This window comes from Bactrocera latifrons, unplaced genomic scaffold, assembly GCF_001853355.1.
Source record: "Bactrocera latifrons isolate USDA-ARS-PBARC rearing strain unplaced genomic scaffold, ASM185335v1 scaffold_225, whole genome shotgun sequence".
Lineage (NCBI taxonomy): Eukaryota > Metazoa > Arthropoda > Insecta > Diptera > Tephritidae > Bactrocera > Bactrocera latifrons.
In genome coordinates this window covers 17,078-33,071 of record NW_017535797.1, presented here as the reverse complement: position 1 = coordinate 33,071, position 15,994 = coordinate 17,078, and the positions used below count along the sequence as shown (strand labels likewise).

The 15,994-nt window shown below is 36.7% G+C and overlaps 2 protein-coding genes and 1 non-coding gene across 5 annotated transcripts in view; 1 reads left to right on the top strand and 2 right to left on the bottom strand.

Annotated features, from left to right (window-relative positions):
• LOC108968692 (GTPase-activating protein CdGAPr) overlaps positions 1-15,994 on the bottom strand; it is a 204,431-nt gene that overhangs the window by 183,065 nt on the left and 5,372 nt on the right. The gene's annotated exons all lie outside the window — the stretch shown is intronic.
• Positions 11,397-12,324, bottom strand: LOC108968678. The gene is made up of 2 exons (XM_018932838.1): positions 12,238-12,324; positions 11,397-12,078 (listed from the first exon to the last, which is right to left on the bottom strand). Exon 2 carries the CDS (start codon positions 12,075-12,077, stop codon positions 11,397-11,399), a length of 681 nt encoding a protein of 226 aa, XP_018788383.1. The 5' UTR covers position 12,078; positions 12,238-12,324.
• Trnar-acg lies at positions 15,804-15,876 on the top strand. Its single transcript has one exon. It is a non-coding gene; the product is annotated as a tRNA-Arg (tRNA).

The window sequence follows — 15,994 nt, the reverse complement described above, 5'->3', positions numbered from 1 at the left end:
TAACGTCAACCGGAACGGGGAAAATTAATATTAGGTATGCGGTTGCTAGAAGATTAATTGGCCCGATATTACCCATTTTTGGTACTTCYATATATTAWTMCCAGAAACAKATGATCTCTGAGTTTCATTAAGATAACTCATATATCGGAGAAAAGTAACAAGTTAGCCGTTATCGAGGTTACAACGATTAACTATACCTGGGAGGCCCAGGAAACGAGCAAAGGGAGAAAAATATTAAGAGAGTTGGCTTCATGTGACAGCACATGAGGAGGCAATCGTAATTGTCCGGAGTTCGCTATTTTGACAGGTTTGTATCTTACCCATCTGCATCCTTTTTTGTATTCAGGCGACCATATAGGAGCAGCGTACTTAATAACCGGCAGGCCGATTGCTTTGTATAGTATGTTGCCAGCAACGCCTCTTTGTCTCTGCCTCATGTACTGCCGGTTAGCGACTTCAGGATCTTGTTGTGGCTCTATGCTTTAATGACAATCGCGGTTGTGTGCGGCGTGAAGAATTGCAAGCCGTGGAATGTTACTCCGTGGATTTAGCAAGGAAGAGTTTTAGGCTCGTAACAGTGAGAAACCTAGAAAGATCTGGGAAATAGACATTCACTGTTGAACCCCTGCCATCAATTTCATTGCCCGAAATTATCGTACAATCATTTGAGGTTATATAGACTCTTTCTGGTGGTTGAGAGAGTTTCGAAATATAGTGATTAAACAGTATCGGGGAGGGGATAACAACTTGCGGATCTTGTCGGCCGCTCTGATAGTTCATGAACCACCTCTAAGTCCTGGAGGGAGCGTGGTTTATTTGTTGACCTCAAGTAGCGTTGTATGTTTGACTCCGTTGAAATCAAAGACTTTCCTATGCTACTAGGACAGTCCTCCCGCAGGGCAGTTTGTGACGAAAGCCACGAGCTATCTTGGCGTTTATGACGCTAAGTGCTGTGGTGGTGTTGTGCACTTTACAGTGTTTGGCCGGGGTCAGATGGTTTTTGAAGATCGATATATGGGGTTATAAAAACAACCGGATATTCGAAAAACTTTATGGCATTTATAGACCGGATTCAACTTATTTTTGGCACATAGAGATATTATTATCAAAAAAAAGTTTTCTCTCCTAATTTCAAGAACATATCGACAGATTAGTCGAAATTTRTTGRTAAAAAGTCAGCCATAGGAACTGCTATCCACATATTCGGCATTTGAGGACTAAAAAATTATGATCCGATTACAACAACTTGTAGATATGAGATAGAATACCTTAAAGATCAAAGTCAYGTTGCGATACCGTTAGTGGCTAACGACTTATAWACTGTAAAGTCAAAGAATAAGAGAGAATTTAACAGCATCTGCAATGCCACACACTTTCGGAAGRAATACACTATTTATACSRCTCTACTTGAGATTTCGTCTATACAKGGTGCTCTAAAATTTAAAAAATATAAATATTTTCGATTGTTTATGGATTAATTAAAATTTAGTAGATTTCTTTAATACATACACACATTTCTTACTACATAAGAACATCTGCTCTTTATTTACCTTTAATTATGTACACAGAAATCGGAGCTAATGCTAAAACAACAACAACACAAGCGATTGTAGTTGCTGATCTACAATTTCAACTAWAACAATACCAGAACCCACATAGAGCCCTTTTTTGGAAGCGCATATAATACGCACATATAGAGACATCCACACATACATAGTACGTACATGTGTATGTTTGTATATGCCTTTGTAACTGAGCAACTATACAGCCAATTACTGGTCACTGCCCTTGCGCAACCGGCTTCCGCTGTTCACCGGAGCCACCACAGTCACCGCAACCCTCAACAAGAAAATACCAGTTGCCATGTAGCACCAGTAGTGCTTTTGTTGTTATTAGTTTATCAGCTTCACTTAAAGCCTTTTACGGTGTGTGTACTCGTAGTTTGTTCCGCAAAAAAATAAATAATATGTAATTCAAAGGCATGCCTCATATAACGATTTTTTCGCTTAATTATATTGGGTTTTGTTGTTATAACACACAGCCACACGTATACACATTAGCGACGGCAGGTGTGCAGGTGAGCTACAAATAAGCAGCACTTGGAACGCAGTTTATAAAAACTGCTACACTTTTTGTTTTTGTTGGCACGAAAAATGMTTGCATTTGTTGTTGTTGCTTTTTACGTTGAGTGCCGCAGTTGAGTTGAGCGCTACTTTATTTTTGCTTTTGGCCCTTTTGTAGATGCAATATGGTTTATGCGCTAGCATACACACACTGCTCGCATACACACACACACATACATGTACATATATAATATTGCATTGCAGCGCTTGAGAAGAGCGAAATACTTTTATGTTAGTAATATAATAATATTTATTACATTCCACAGTAAGTCAGCTAATATCTGTTTCAAATTATGTACTTATATATAATATGTACGTACTTATGTGCGTTAGGGTGAGCAAAAAACGTCCGATTGAATTCATTAGTTACAAGTAAGGAAGGGCTAAGTTCGGGTGTCACCGAGCATTTTATACTCTCGCATCAAATACCGTATTKGTGTAAAGTTTTATTCTGCTATCATCATTGGTTCCTAATGGATATATTATAGAGAGAAGGCATCAGATGGAATTCAAAATAGCGTTATATTGGAAAAAGGCGTGGYTGTGAACCGATTTCACCCATATTTCGTACATGTCATCGGGGTGTTAAGAAAATATTRTATACCGAATTTCATTGAAATCGGTCGAGTAGTTCCTGAGATATGGCGTCGCCACGCCAATTTCAATTTTTAAAAAAGCCTGGGTGCAGCTTCCTTCTGCCATTTCTTCCGTAAAATTTAATGTTTTTTACGTTTTTCGTTAGTCGGTTAACGCACTTTTAGTGATTTTCAACATAACCTTTGTATGGGAGGTAGGCATGGTTATTATCCGATTTCTTCCATTTTTGAGCTGTATATGAAAATGCTTGAAGGAAACGACTCTGTAGAGTTTGGTTGACATAGCTGTAGCAGTTTACGAGTACAAAAAATTAGTAGGGGGCGGGGCCACGCCCACTTTTCCAAAAAATTACGTCCAAATGTGCCCCTCCCTAATGCGATCCTTTGTGCCAAATTTCACTTTAATATCTTTATTTATGGCTTAGTTATGACACTTTAAGAGGTTTTCGGTTTTCGCCATTTTGTGGGCGTGCCAGTGGGCCGATTTTGCCCATCTTCTAACTTAATCTTCTTATGGAGCCAAGAAATACATGTACCAAGTTTCATCATGATATCGCAATTTTTACTCAAGTTACAGCTTGCACGGACGGACGGACAGACGAACAGACGGACGGACAGACAGACATACGGATTTCAACTCTACTCGTCACCCTGATCACTTTGTTATATATAACCCTATATCTGACTCTTTTAGTTTTAGGACTTACAAACAACCGTTATGTRAACAAAACTATAATACTCTCTTTAACAAATTTTTGCGAGAGCATAAAAATGAACCTTATACAGAGAAAATAAGAAAAAGCATTAACCTCGGTTGCATTGTACTATTATATCATTTATAAATACAAAAAATATTCATACAAGTTCAGGAAACTGTATCCTGTAGTGATCCCATCTGAGCAATTACTTCAAAAAATTTATTACCCTAAACAATACTTTCAAATTTAGGGAATATATATTGCTAAATGAAAAAGTTGCCCATAGAAGCACTCGATTCTGACAGTTCAGGTTGTAGGGCTAGTATATGCTATAGTRATCCGATCTGGAAACTTAGTTCGGAAATTATAGCGCTGCCTTAGACAATATTCTATGCCGAACTTCGTGCAAATATCTCCTCAAATAAAACAGTTTTCCATAAAAGAGCTTAATTTGAATCGGTAAGTTTCTATGGCAGTTATATGCTATAGTGGTCCCATCTGAACAATTTTTTCAGAGATTGTGGTGTTGGCTTTGACATTAATATTTGCCACCATTTCGAGAAGATATCCCTCTAAATGAAAAAGTTTCYCATACAAGCACATTATTCCCATAGCTCAGTTTGTATGGCAACTATATACTATAGTAGCAGTTCCAACAAATGAGAAGCTTCATGTGTATAAAAAAATATATTCAAAATTTCAAATTGTTATCTCAAGAACTGAGGGATTAGTTCACGTACATACAGACGGACACTAAATCAACTCAACTCGTCATGCTGATTATATGTATATACATATTTTATAAGGTCCCCGACTGTTCCTTCTGGCTGCTATAAACTTCGTGGCAAACTTAATATAGCCTCTTTGAGRTATAAATATGAAAGCTATTACTGGATCATAAATCATGCTATAAAAAAATGGTTCATTTCGKAACAGAGGATCGAAATAGATAAAATAATCGGAATTTTAAAAAAGTTTTTAAAGGGCGCGGAACAAATTAAGTGCATATTTTTCATATTTTGATAGTTAAAAGATTCAAAAATACTATTTCTCTTAAAGTATTTTTCAARTTAAAATTATTTTCAAAATTGTCGAGTCGGAAGCTAAAACTTTAACCATGAATTCTATCAATGAGTTCAAAGATGTGAGAATTSTGATAATGATGACACCCAACCGCTGTACAACTGTATTATACAAGGTGCGTTCCAAAGTAAACCAGAATTTTTGAATAAAGCGCCCCCTGGTGGCGACATCTATATGTCGACTGGTGCGTTAGAATCTGCTATCTTTATCGATTGTCCGTTTTAAGTGTCAGTATGTTTGTGTTATCGGTGCGAAAATGAGCTTCGAACAAACTTTTTGTTTTAAAATTGGTAAAACTTTTACCGAAACGTTTCAATTGCTGAAACAAGTTCATAGCGATGATTGCCTATCCCGTTGCAGAGTGTACGAGTAGTTTCAACGTTTTCAAAATGATCGTGAGGACATAAATGAGATCAACATGTGGGCCWAKCAAAATCCGTGATCAGCGGAAATTCCGTCGAAATTGTGCGTGAATTCATCAAAAATTATTATTGAAATTCATGGAAATGGAATTGAACATCATCAAAACATCGCATTTTTACCGAACATTTGGGCTTATGAAAGGTGTATGCACGGTTTGTTCCGCACAAATTGACTGACGATCAAAAATTGCTCAGAATACAACATTCGATCGACGCTTGTTACCGATTATTTGACCAAAAATCACATTTTAACCRTTAACCACYCCCGTGTTCATCTGATATGGCACCGAGCGACTTCTTCCTTTTCGGAAAAATGCATTTGACCATGAAAGGAAAGCGTTTTRCAAACGTAGAGTCCATTCAAAAGGCTTGCACCGGTATACTGGCGGCCATACCGGCCAACGAGTCAAAACACTCGTTCGACATGCCTTTGGACCGAGCTTTATTGAAGCAGAAGGCGACTATTTTGAAAAAAAATGAATTGATTTTGCCGAAAAAAACATTTGTTCTGTTTTTCCGTCCAGCACGCAATGAAGAAAACATAGCAGCCGTAGCTAAGTAGTGTAGAGTCGATAAGTCGCTGTTCGCAGCAACTCGGACTAATGTATGAAACGGCTTGGCGTATTTTATATCGAGATCTTAAATTGAAAGCGTTCAAAATACAGCTTGTGCAAAGACTGATCCAAGCGACATTGCTTCGCTCTATGGGCTCTKGAAAAGTTCCAAGAAGTTCCCAAGTTTTCGAGCCAAATTTGGTTCAGCGTTTCTTGAGACAATAGGTATGTAAACAAGTACAATTGCCGCATTTGGGACGAAAAGCAACCTGAAGAAATTCAAGAGCTGCAATTTCATCCAGTGTGGTTCCAGTGAAAACTTAACAACCAATGGTGATCGTTATCGCCCCATGATAACGACTTTTTGATGCCTGAAATTGAAACTCGTGATCTCGGTGACATTTGGTTTCCACAAGATGTCGTTGATTCAGTCAAAGAGTGTATTGAGAGAACAGAAAGTCTAAARACTAAGCGGACAATCACGCTTCGATTCAGGCCTTGGAGTGAAACATCACTCGCGTCATTCGCCAGTTACCAGTCGAAATGCTCGAACGTGTCTAAGACGTAGCGGCTGCCAACATTTRAAAGCGATAATCTTCAAAAAATAAATGGCAAAAAATGTTCTTTCGGATAGTAATAAACATTTGTCATTAAATTTGAAGTTTCTGTGTTTTTGTTCAGTATGGAATTTCGAAATGGATTCAGGGGAAGTCTTATCAAAAACAAAAGCCAGCTTGGGAAATAGCGGACACCCTAGTCCATATGTAATACATTTGAATAATGACTGGTAAAAATACAATGTATGGATCTTTGGAAATTTGATATGGATGAAAGTCAGCAAGCAGTGAAAAATGTAACAGTGTGCATACGTATTCTAAATATATATAAATATGTGTATATATAAATATAAAATGGAAAAAATGGAACAAGTATATATAAAAAAGAAATAAGTCATATTTACGAATGAATAAAAGAAGGCAAAATTAGTTTAACTTATTTCTACACTTAAATTCTGAAATCTGTGAGTAAAAGAGTGAGAGCAGCCAAGTAAATCGTAGTATGTATACACATTAGCATTTATTATTACCAAGTTTTGCTAAATTTGTAGCTGAAAAAAAAATTAGATAGAATATACATAAATTCGAAACATTTCTTATGCTTTTAAGCTTAAAAGAAGTTGTTAACCGTGGTTCCGAAACTATGTCTTGCCACAAATTTAACGGAGAGAGTACAGAATAGAAAAATATTATTCGAAAGAATATTTATACTACTCTCTGATATACTTGGATGTATTACTCTAATCTTAAAAACTGGAAACAGTATACTTTCAAACTCAAATATTGTAATTAAAATAGAAGCATACATTTTTAATGGATGTTAGTTTATTGTTCTTCCGACTATACTCAAGATGATCTTTATATTTTATGTGGATGAATAAGGTCCGTTCGTTCGACAGTATCATAATCAGAACGGAGTCGATTCTTATTCAGCTAAGGATAGTAAACTCCAAATTACTGATCTCTGCTATGCTGCGTTGTTATTAYTKTAGCGGCAGAAAGCATTCCTGAAGTAATTTCGAGGCATTATGTCGAGTTGACAATCCTTGGCTGGCTAAAAACCCAGGTCCGTTTCGGTTACTTAGACCTGACTGTCGTGAATACTTGATACTCTAAATAGTAGTTTATTCAATTCGTCACTCTTAAAGGTTTCAAGCTTTTTATTTTCAGTTAATATCTTCAAATTTCGCATAATGAATGATTGATCATCTGAGCTACCAGCGAAACGAAATAATGACTGTCGTCACAAATGTGGATTGGCTGATGTTGCTTGGGAATTAATGCAGTCATAGTCACAGAAGCTATTCGGTTAATGCTTTCCTATTAACGACCGTATTTTATGTGTTCCAAAGCCGAATTAAGACGTTTACATATATTTTTATGTTAAAACTTAAGGAAAACTCATCTGCTACTACGAAAATGATTCACAAAGCTATAAAATGTCTTTAAAAGACACCAGCAAACACAACCGAAGCGCTGCAAAACAGCTTTCAATTTGAGCCGGTAGACCGAACTGCTACCGCATGCCAAAAACCTGCAATTTCAGCTACAAGCTMACTCATACTGGTGCATACGGATATGTAACGCTACAAATCCACGCTCCAAATAGCACGACGATTGCTTAGTCGACGGCAACAGCAGGCCACCATTGTTTCATCTCATCAACAGTGCTCCAAATCTTGTTGCATTGCATGCAGCTGACTGGCTGGCTTGCTCGATGGCTCGCTGGTATATGTAGCACTTGGTTGGGCCCCGTTCACCACTGGCATGCAWCTCTGCTTGCATGCGRGCACASTCGTGACAATAAAAGCAAACATCACTGGATATTCGACAAGCAAACGAAACTAAGTAAGTGAGTAGTTAAAATKAAGAGCAAAGCGGCGAACTGCCGCAAAACTACGGCATATTATTTGCCGACTTTATGACATTGCTTGAGTTAAAGAATTTGCTGTGGACATAAAATGGTACTTAATGCTGCTTACGAATAYTGGAATGAAGTGGAAGAATTGAAGAGAGCCGCACATAACYRGCAKTGTAGTCACAAGCCAAAGCCACAGTCGCGCAGTGGTCGACGTAGAGGGAGCAGTGTAAGAAATTGAAAAGCCAAGCAGCACACTTCCTTGAAACCGGAAACCCAACTTCACCTCCTTGCGCTGTGAACTTCCTTTTGGTCAGTTGTGTTGCAGCTGAAGGCGGAAACTGTGGCAGCAAAACAACCACATACAAACTATATACAACAAGCGTGCAGTGGMGCAGTGAAGCGTAGCATGACAAGCCGAAGAAATGAGTGCAGCAAAATTTTGCCAGCAACGCGTTACTTAATGAATTGCATTTGTGTTATTATTGTTGTTGATGTTATTTACGTAGCTGTACTACATTCCTTTTCTGGAGTTTTTAATTTCGTAAGAAGCAGTAAAACTCGAATTTGCTCACTTGCAGACAATGCATTTCCCCTGGGTCAGCCGCTAGAGATGCTGTCGCTGCAAGTGCAATCGGCTTTTGTAATATTTATGTGTTTTTATATACACTATATATGTATGTATGTATATATAAAAGCCAAACATGAAAAATAATAAAGTCTTAATAAATTTTTTGCATCAAATCGGTTTTCTTCTCCATTCGGCTGTTTGAGAACCGACTCCGATACTCGCGCTGGCACTCATTGMTTGCCTTGCCTTTGCTATTGATGCAAAGATGAATTATATCAATTGAAGATTTTATTTAGAGTTAGAATGATCAGATCCAAATTCGATCCAAGAAGCTTTTTTGCCTTAACCTTTGTGTCATTATGAGCTTCTCATAGTACCTTAAATGTGCAATCTTAACTCTTCGATAAGAATAGTAACTCGACTCTACCCAGTGAGGATGCCTTCAAGCTCTCATTTTGGAACCCAATCCTTCCCCTAAAAAATATCCCTTAAAGCGCATGAAACTGATTTCGAAGCTTAAAGCAGCCTTCTGAATATGCATATCTTGGCTTGGACGATCAATCCCTTCAAACCTTTCAAGTGAGACAGGGTTTAAGGTTGGATCGGACCTTAAGTATCTCATTCTCAGCATCTCTAAGGTTCTATCTATAACGATAATGTCGAAAAGGAACTCTGGATCATGATTGTTAATAATATTCGGAAATAGCTTGAAGAAGCTGGTAGTCGAAGGATTGTCTATACAGACAACGTAGCTTCAGGAATGAGAAAAAATTCCAAGACCTTTGTGTCTCAAAGATATCTCACCATCCAGCACCAGCATAAGCAGCTGGACTGCCGAAAGTGGCCTCGCCATTAATCACAGTARGACGAAACTGGTTTTATATACTAAAAAATAGAGAATAACGAAAGGTCATCTACCGTCGCTAGGAGAAACGTGCAACCTGCAGATAGTATTAAATGTATTAGAGCCATCCACTTAACTCTCGTGAAAGCCTTGTAAAATGAATGGCAAAAAAGGCATCAGTTTCCATGTACGACTACAAAGGATCTARTGGCAAATGATGGGATCTTTCACCCAAATGGCCATAGTAAAACCTATCGTTATAGATAATTCCATAAATCTGTGRAATATTTATATTGTGAAAGGCGCTGGAGAAGACTACGCTTGYAAAGAAATTACTGAGTGCTGCTCAAACTCCAAGAAACTAGGTACATAGATAAATGCGAGCCTGGGCACTCTGTAATACTTTCAGACTTTGATGTCATGCTAAAATACTTCAATTACCAGGTCGCGAGAAGAGCGGCAGCGAACTTTTTTACAAATGAATCAAAGCTTAAACGGGAAATATTTGTCAATGCAGTATCTTCCGAACTACTAAAGGAATATTTCGAATCCTCATCTGTGACATCGAATTACTTGGACTGATGGTTGGGAGCCTGGCCACAGCGAATTTGCAGAAAACTGCAAGGCAATACAATGAATTATGTCTTATTTGTTTTTTCAGTTTTTGTGTTATTGAGAATACAATTACCTAACATTATTGATATATTCCACTATAAATTAGATCTGAAGCCAAAAAAGTGGTGATTAATGGYGGCCAATGCAATTAAAATGCGATTTTTCACACACTTAYCCTGCTATGCATTTCTTTAACGAGGTAATTCTTTATTTCATTGTTAGTTTTGTTTTGTTTGCACAAGTTCAAGTGCAAGGGTAATAAGTGCTGCCGCCACAGCTAAAATGTATTGGCAACAATTTATTTCAATTCGCGCATTAATTAATTTGCCAACGAAGTCTAGGCAGTCGATGAAAATACGAACACACGAACCAATATATACAGTATAGTCATGGTGGTATGCGCAAGTGTAGAGTCCAAGTTCGGAAATGCAAATTTTTTTATGCTGAATGCACTTCATTCGTGTGGCATACCATTAGAATGCTTGTGGAAGATATTTTGTAGCGAATAACTTGTGAAATTTATGGCCGCTTTGGAATTGTAGCTGGAAAATTTATAATGTGGAAAAGGTCGTCTCGAGTAGAAAAACCGTTTATGCGACATATAACATTTAACCCTCTATAACTCAAAACCTCCAAATTAACTATTTTTAGTGGAATCGGTTAGTTTTATGGGAAAAATATACAGAAAATATTTTTTTTTTTGTTTTGAAACTTTTTATTTATAACACATATAACACAAAAAAAGCGAGTGTAGCTTACAGGCAACAATGAGTAACAGTGATAAAGAAAGTTGGCAAAATTATGAGTAAAATGGAAATACTTCAGGACAAATGAAAGTTCTTGAAACAATTTTTGTTTTTGGTATAGCATAAAGCTAACCCGCAATTTTCGGGAACTTGCATCGGATTTTTTTTCCACCCATTGAGGCCAGTGCCCGACTTGATCTTGGCGGACCGCTTGTGGAGGCACATGTTGTGCAGGTCCAATATGTTTCTTCGCTAGAAGCTCACCTTCTATTGATCGTCGGGTTATCAAGCCTTGTTTGGTCCCCATTTTGCATAAAGTTTCGGCAATTTCCAGACGAAAATCTGCGGATGCAATGATGGTCTTATCAGTAGGATTTTTATATTTGCAGACCCTATTATAAAGTAGCCACGAGTTAGCCATAATTAGATCTAAGTAGTGATAGAGCAGGYGCATCTGCCAACGTTTACTCCTCAGTCGTATCTTGTGGATGCCCATAATGCTGTCGATAAGATCCACACTGCCCATATGTCAGTTATACTCGCCAACAACATTCGGTCGTGAGATGTTTATAGACCTCGAGTTCTTTTTGTCGTATCTTCGGACTTCGGATATAGGATTTTGCCCAGCAAACGTGGAAGCCAATGTAACAAGTTTATTATCCTTTCAAGCAACTGTTGATATATCGACACCGTTAATAGTATAGTATGAATATCATCGATCTTTCTTCACTATGGCTTCTGAAGATGCTGCCWAATCTTTTCAAATTTACTAGAAGGCATAGTGTTTTGAATTACGTTTGTACCCAGGATGGAGTCCCAATGGTTAGTCACCCGAGGTAGCTGAATTTGTGACATGAGATAAACGACACCTATAAATTGTCGCATTTCTATCTCAGATACATGAAAAGTATTGTTCGCATCTTTCTGTATCAAATAGAGGTTTGTCTCTTCAGAAATTTTCCTCATTAGTTCAGGTGGAAATAGATACAAGAAATAGTCTATAGGAGCGTCGAGGTCCAAGATATCAGAAAGCAATGACTCGTTACCAGTGAAAGCCAGCTGTTGCTCATTTAGCTCTAGATTCTTTTTCTTCCACAGTAGTGTTAGCTTTTCAGGCTTTCGGCGTTTCATAGAAGGTCCTAAGGTATTTGGAGTGTCTGAGCTGCTAATCATCGGTTCTACTTCTTCCTCAGGATTGAAATTACGATCGTCATYGCTCAAGTAGTCTACCAAATCATCTATGCCAATTCCATCTCCCAAAGACCATTCATTCAACTCGCAAAAATCTGGGTCGAAATCAGGGTCAGCCAACCTGTCGTCGTCAAAGTCGAGACCATCTTCACTTGTAGTATCATCCTCAAGTGCACGGGCGATCATGTTGTCTGCCAGACTCCTTAGTTGCTTGGCCATGCTAAAAAGAATAATTTTATGTAAATATTCGCAGTGTTAATACAAAATAGTTCCCCTTTCTGTATGATGTATGTATGRCAATCCCWAAATACCACCTAATACAAAACTACCTAGAAAACATGAAAAGAAAGAAGCTTTATAGTAAACTCTGAACACTTACCTTTTTGATTTTCATAAAAAGAAGCACAAAAAAACGCAAAAACTATTTTTTATTAATTTCTGTACTTCACCACGTGCTCACTGTTTGAAATATTTGACTTTACTGAAGAAAATGCTTCATTGGAAAAAAGTAACGGCACTTAGTTTGTTTTGCTTATGCTTGATTAGAGGAATGGAGTGTAGACTACATTCTACATTGCTTGATAAGACGAAAAAAATTAAAGATTAATATTATACAAATATTACACAATATTAGATTGATTAAAGAATACTAGAGGTAATGCAACATAATTACCTTCAATTTGTTATCGGTGAGAGTTGATAAAATTTGTTGCTATTTTTATATCACAATAGAAATTATGYGTATAGCAAATATTCTCTTCTATCCTATAATTTTATGAAATATCTTTTTAAAATTCTCACTCTTTACAAAGTTCTCGATAAAGAGAAAGTGAGATAAAGCCTTGAAAACTATAAATAAATACTTTTTCACAACTGTACATATATACTAAAAAAAGTGATACTGATCTATGCACCACTTGTGATCCCCGAAAACAAGTAAAGCAAAGCAGCCAATTAATATTGAATAAACAGCCAACTTCAAACAGTAGGGAGCGAAGTTAAAGTAAGTGCTGAGTGCCGTTTTTACGCATGGTGAGCAACAGCCGAGCTGGCCGGAAATGTGCATTGAAATTTTACACACTCGGACACGYGTCTGACAGAGCTGTGCAGCTTCATGTGCAGGCTAAATTTTTTRTCTGTATTTATGTTGCCAGTTTTCTTAAACGAAATCTTTAATGAAAAATTGCATTGAACTTTCATGAATGATGTATRGGAAATTATTTACAAATTAATTCATTTAAGAACTTTTCTTCACCTCATCAACAGCAACAGCAGTAGCTGCACTGACAGTCATCTCCGATCAGCTGTTAGCGTTTGTCAATTGTCAAGCGTTCATTAAATAGACRCAGAGCTTTCAGATAATTTTGAAGTAAGTAGAAGCATTTGACAAAATTGAASAAGCATGGAGTATGTGAGCGAAACTTCCTGTTTAGTATTTCAAGTATTAATATGCATTTGTAGAGGTAAAAAATTGACATTGAAATATATTTTTTACTGCTCTTTATCACACTTTCTTTGCTAGAACTTCCTTTGGCGGCATTTACATATGTATGTAGTTATGTTTATTTTTACTGTTTGTTCTTTAAAATTTATAGTTTTTTAATGCTTCGYGAGTGCATTCGTTTAGTGAAAGTCTAACGAAACCCATAAATCTTATCAAATGTAGCTGACTTATGAAAAAGCTTAACGCGTGTGTTAGGCTGCAGTTTTATGTGGTCATAAAGTATACTTCTCCCTGTTATAAATGAATATCTCAAAATTTATGTTTTTATGATTTAAGCTGTTATATTCACTTGTGACTTTTGATTTTCTTTTTTTGCATATGAACCATTTCGAGTTTTCCTACTTTTTTAAAAGAAAAAAACACAGAAATTTCATATTTAATGTGGAATGTTTATTATCATTCGAAAAAAAAAATGTTTTAACATTTATTTTTTGAAAATTATCTCTTTCAAATGTTGGCCGTGACTACGTCTTAGGCTATCCATCCAATTTTCGATGACTCGTTCGAGCATTTTGACTGGTAACTGGCGAATGACATGAGTGATATTTTACTCAAAGGTCTGAATCGAGGCRAGTTTGTTCGCATAGACTATGAACTTAACCCCCAGGAAAAAGTCTAACGGTGTCATRTCAAAMGATCTTGGTRGCCAATCGACCGGCCCAAAGCACGAAATTATCTGCTCACCGAAGTGTTCTCTCAATAAATCCATTMATTTATGCGATGTATGGGAAGTGACGCCTTCTTGTTGRAACCAATTGGCGCCGAGATCACAAGCTTCCATTTCAGGCATCAAATAGTCGGTTATCATGGCGCSGTCGCCATTGACGGTTACGTTCTCACCCGCATCAATTTTGATTTTGTAAAAATATGGACCGGCCGGTTCCACCGAACCACAAAGCAGACCAAACCGTTATTTATTTTGAATGAAATGGCAGCTCTTGAATTGAGCGAAGTGAGCAAAACTAATTCTTTACAGAACGTGAATTGTCGTAATAAAGTTGATCGAATTGGAAACATTGTTCAGGCGTAAGTCTTCCCATGATGAAATGCCAAAAAATACTGAACAAAAAAACTTAACAGTTTGACATAACTCACGYGTGATCTCTCCAAAAAAAATCTATTTAAAAAGCACCTCTACTTGGATTATACGTTATATCGGATGTATTATTTTGCATGAAAATATTCGCCAAAAATTAAAGTCGATGCGGCAAATAGCTTCGGAGACATGAGCGTTTTAGAAAGAATCTTCAGCTTAGTGTAAAGGGCTTTGAAAAAGTTTTTTTCGAAACTTTGCCTTAATARTCGGTTAGGAAAAATTCTGCAATATTGATGGACCGATCGACTTCGTATTTCCATACGATCTTCTGAAATATATTTATCAATTTTGAAAATAATTTAGGTTTTTTTTAAGTTAACGTTTTAAATTTAAAAATCTTTCTCACTCCCAGACACATTTTTTTAGAGTTACTCTTGGCGATTATCAATGGGATCACGGATATCCAAATTTTTTAAACCGTTTTTCAAGTACATTAAACCCTCTCCCAGATCCAATCGAAATACCTTTCCGTATTTAAATTGTAGCAAAAACTAGTCGCGTATTTCTAGAGATATGAGTAATTAACTGAATATATGTATGTACATATATGTACATAGTTACTGTTGTGGTACCAATTTCGCTATTTATAACGTTCGTTCATTTGCAATAATAGATTTTTTGAATGGGCTCTAGTTCRAGAATCTTCTTCTTTATTAGCGTAGACAACGCTTACGCGGTTATAGCCTAGTTTACAGCAGCGCTCCAGTCGTTCTTCCTTTCCAGGAGTTTCCAGGTCCTGGTCTTTCCAATAAGCCAGTATAAGTCAGTTTCTGGCTTTCAAAACTGTCGCCAAAATTTTACCGTTACTATTTTGTTCGTTTGACAGAAGTATAGATTAGTTCACGACGTCATGAACGAATACAATTTGAATGTCAACCTTTTATGACTTCATATTAACAAACATATAGTATGAACATAATTTGAATATGAAGTTTATCATTGCCTTGTGACTCGCACTAATTCCGATTCTGATACCCTAATAAGTATATATTTAATAAAGCTAATTATTCAGCCGATCTTTATCATTTTATTTATTTATTTATTTGTCTACGTTGTTGCCGAAAGTCACTGAATGCCTACACATATGTATGTGTGTATACTATATACACACTTAWAAATATATATGTATCTACTTACTATTTATATACTTGAGTTATGCAGACATGCCATTAACATAAACACTAAAATGTATAATCTAATGATATTTGTTCTCATTTTTTATTTTGGCTTTTGTTTACTCTTTGCCTTTCTACCGAGCAGTCTCAATGTCACTCAGCGTGAACGAAAATTATCAGCTGTGTGTTGTTCGCTCGATTAATGATTTTCGGCTTAAAGTTTTGTGACCGGTCCTGTGGCGCAATGGATAACGCGTCTGACTACGGATCAGAAGATTCCAGGTTCGACTCCTGGCAGGATCGACGTTAAAGTATACTTTTTGTTTGAAATTTAAATGAATATTTAATAAAAGAGTTATATTCTTTCGTGCAACTAATGATATTATTTAACTTAGTAAGAATTCTTTAAAATATTTTATAA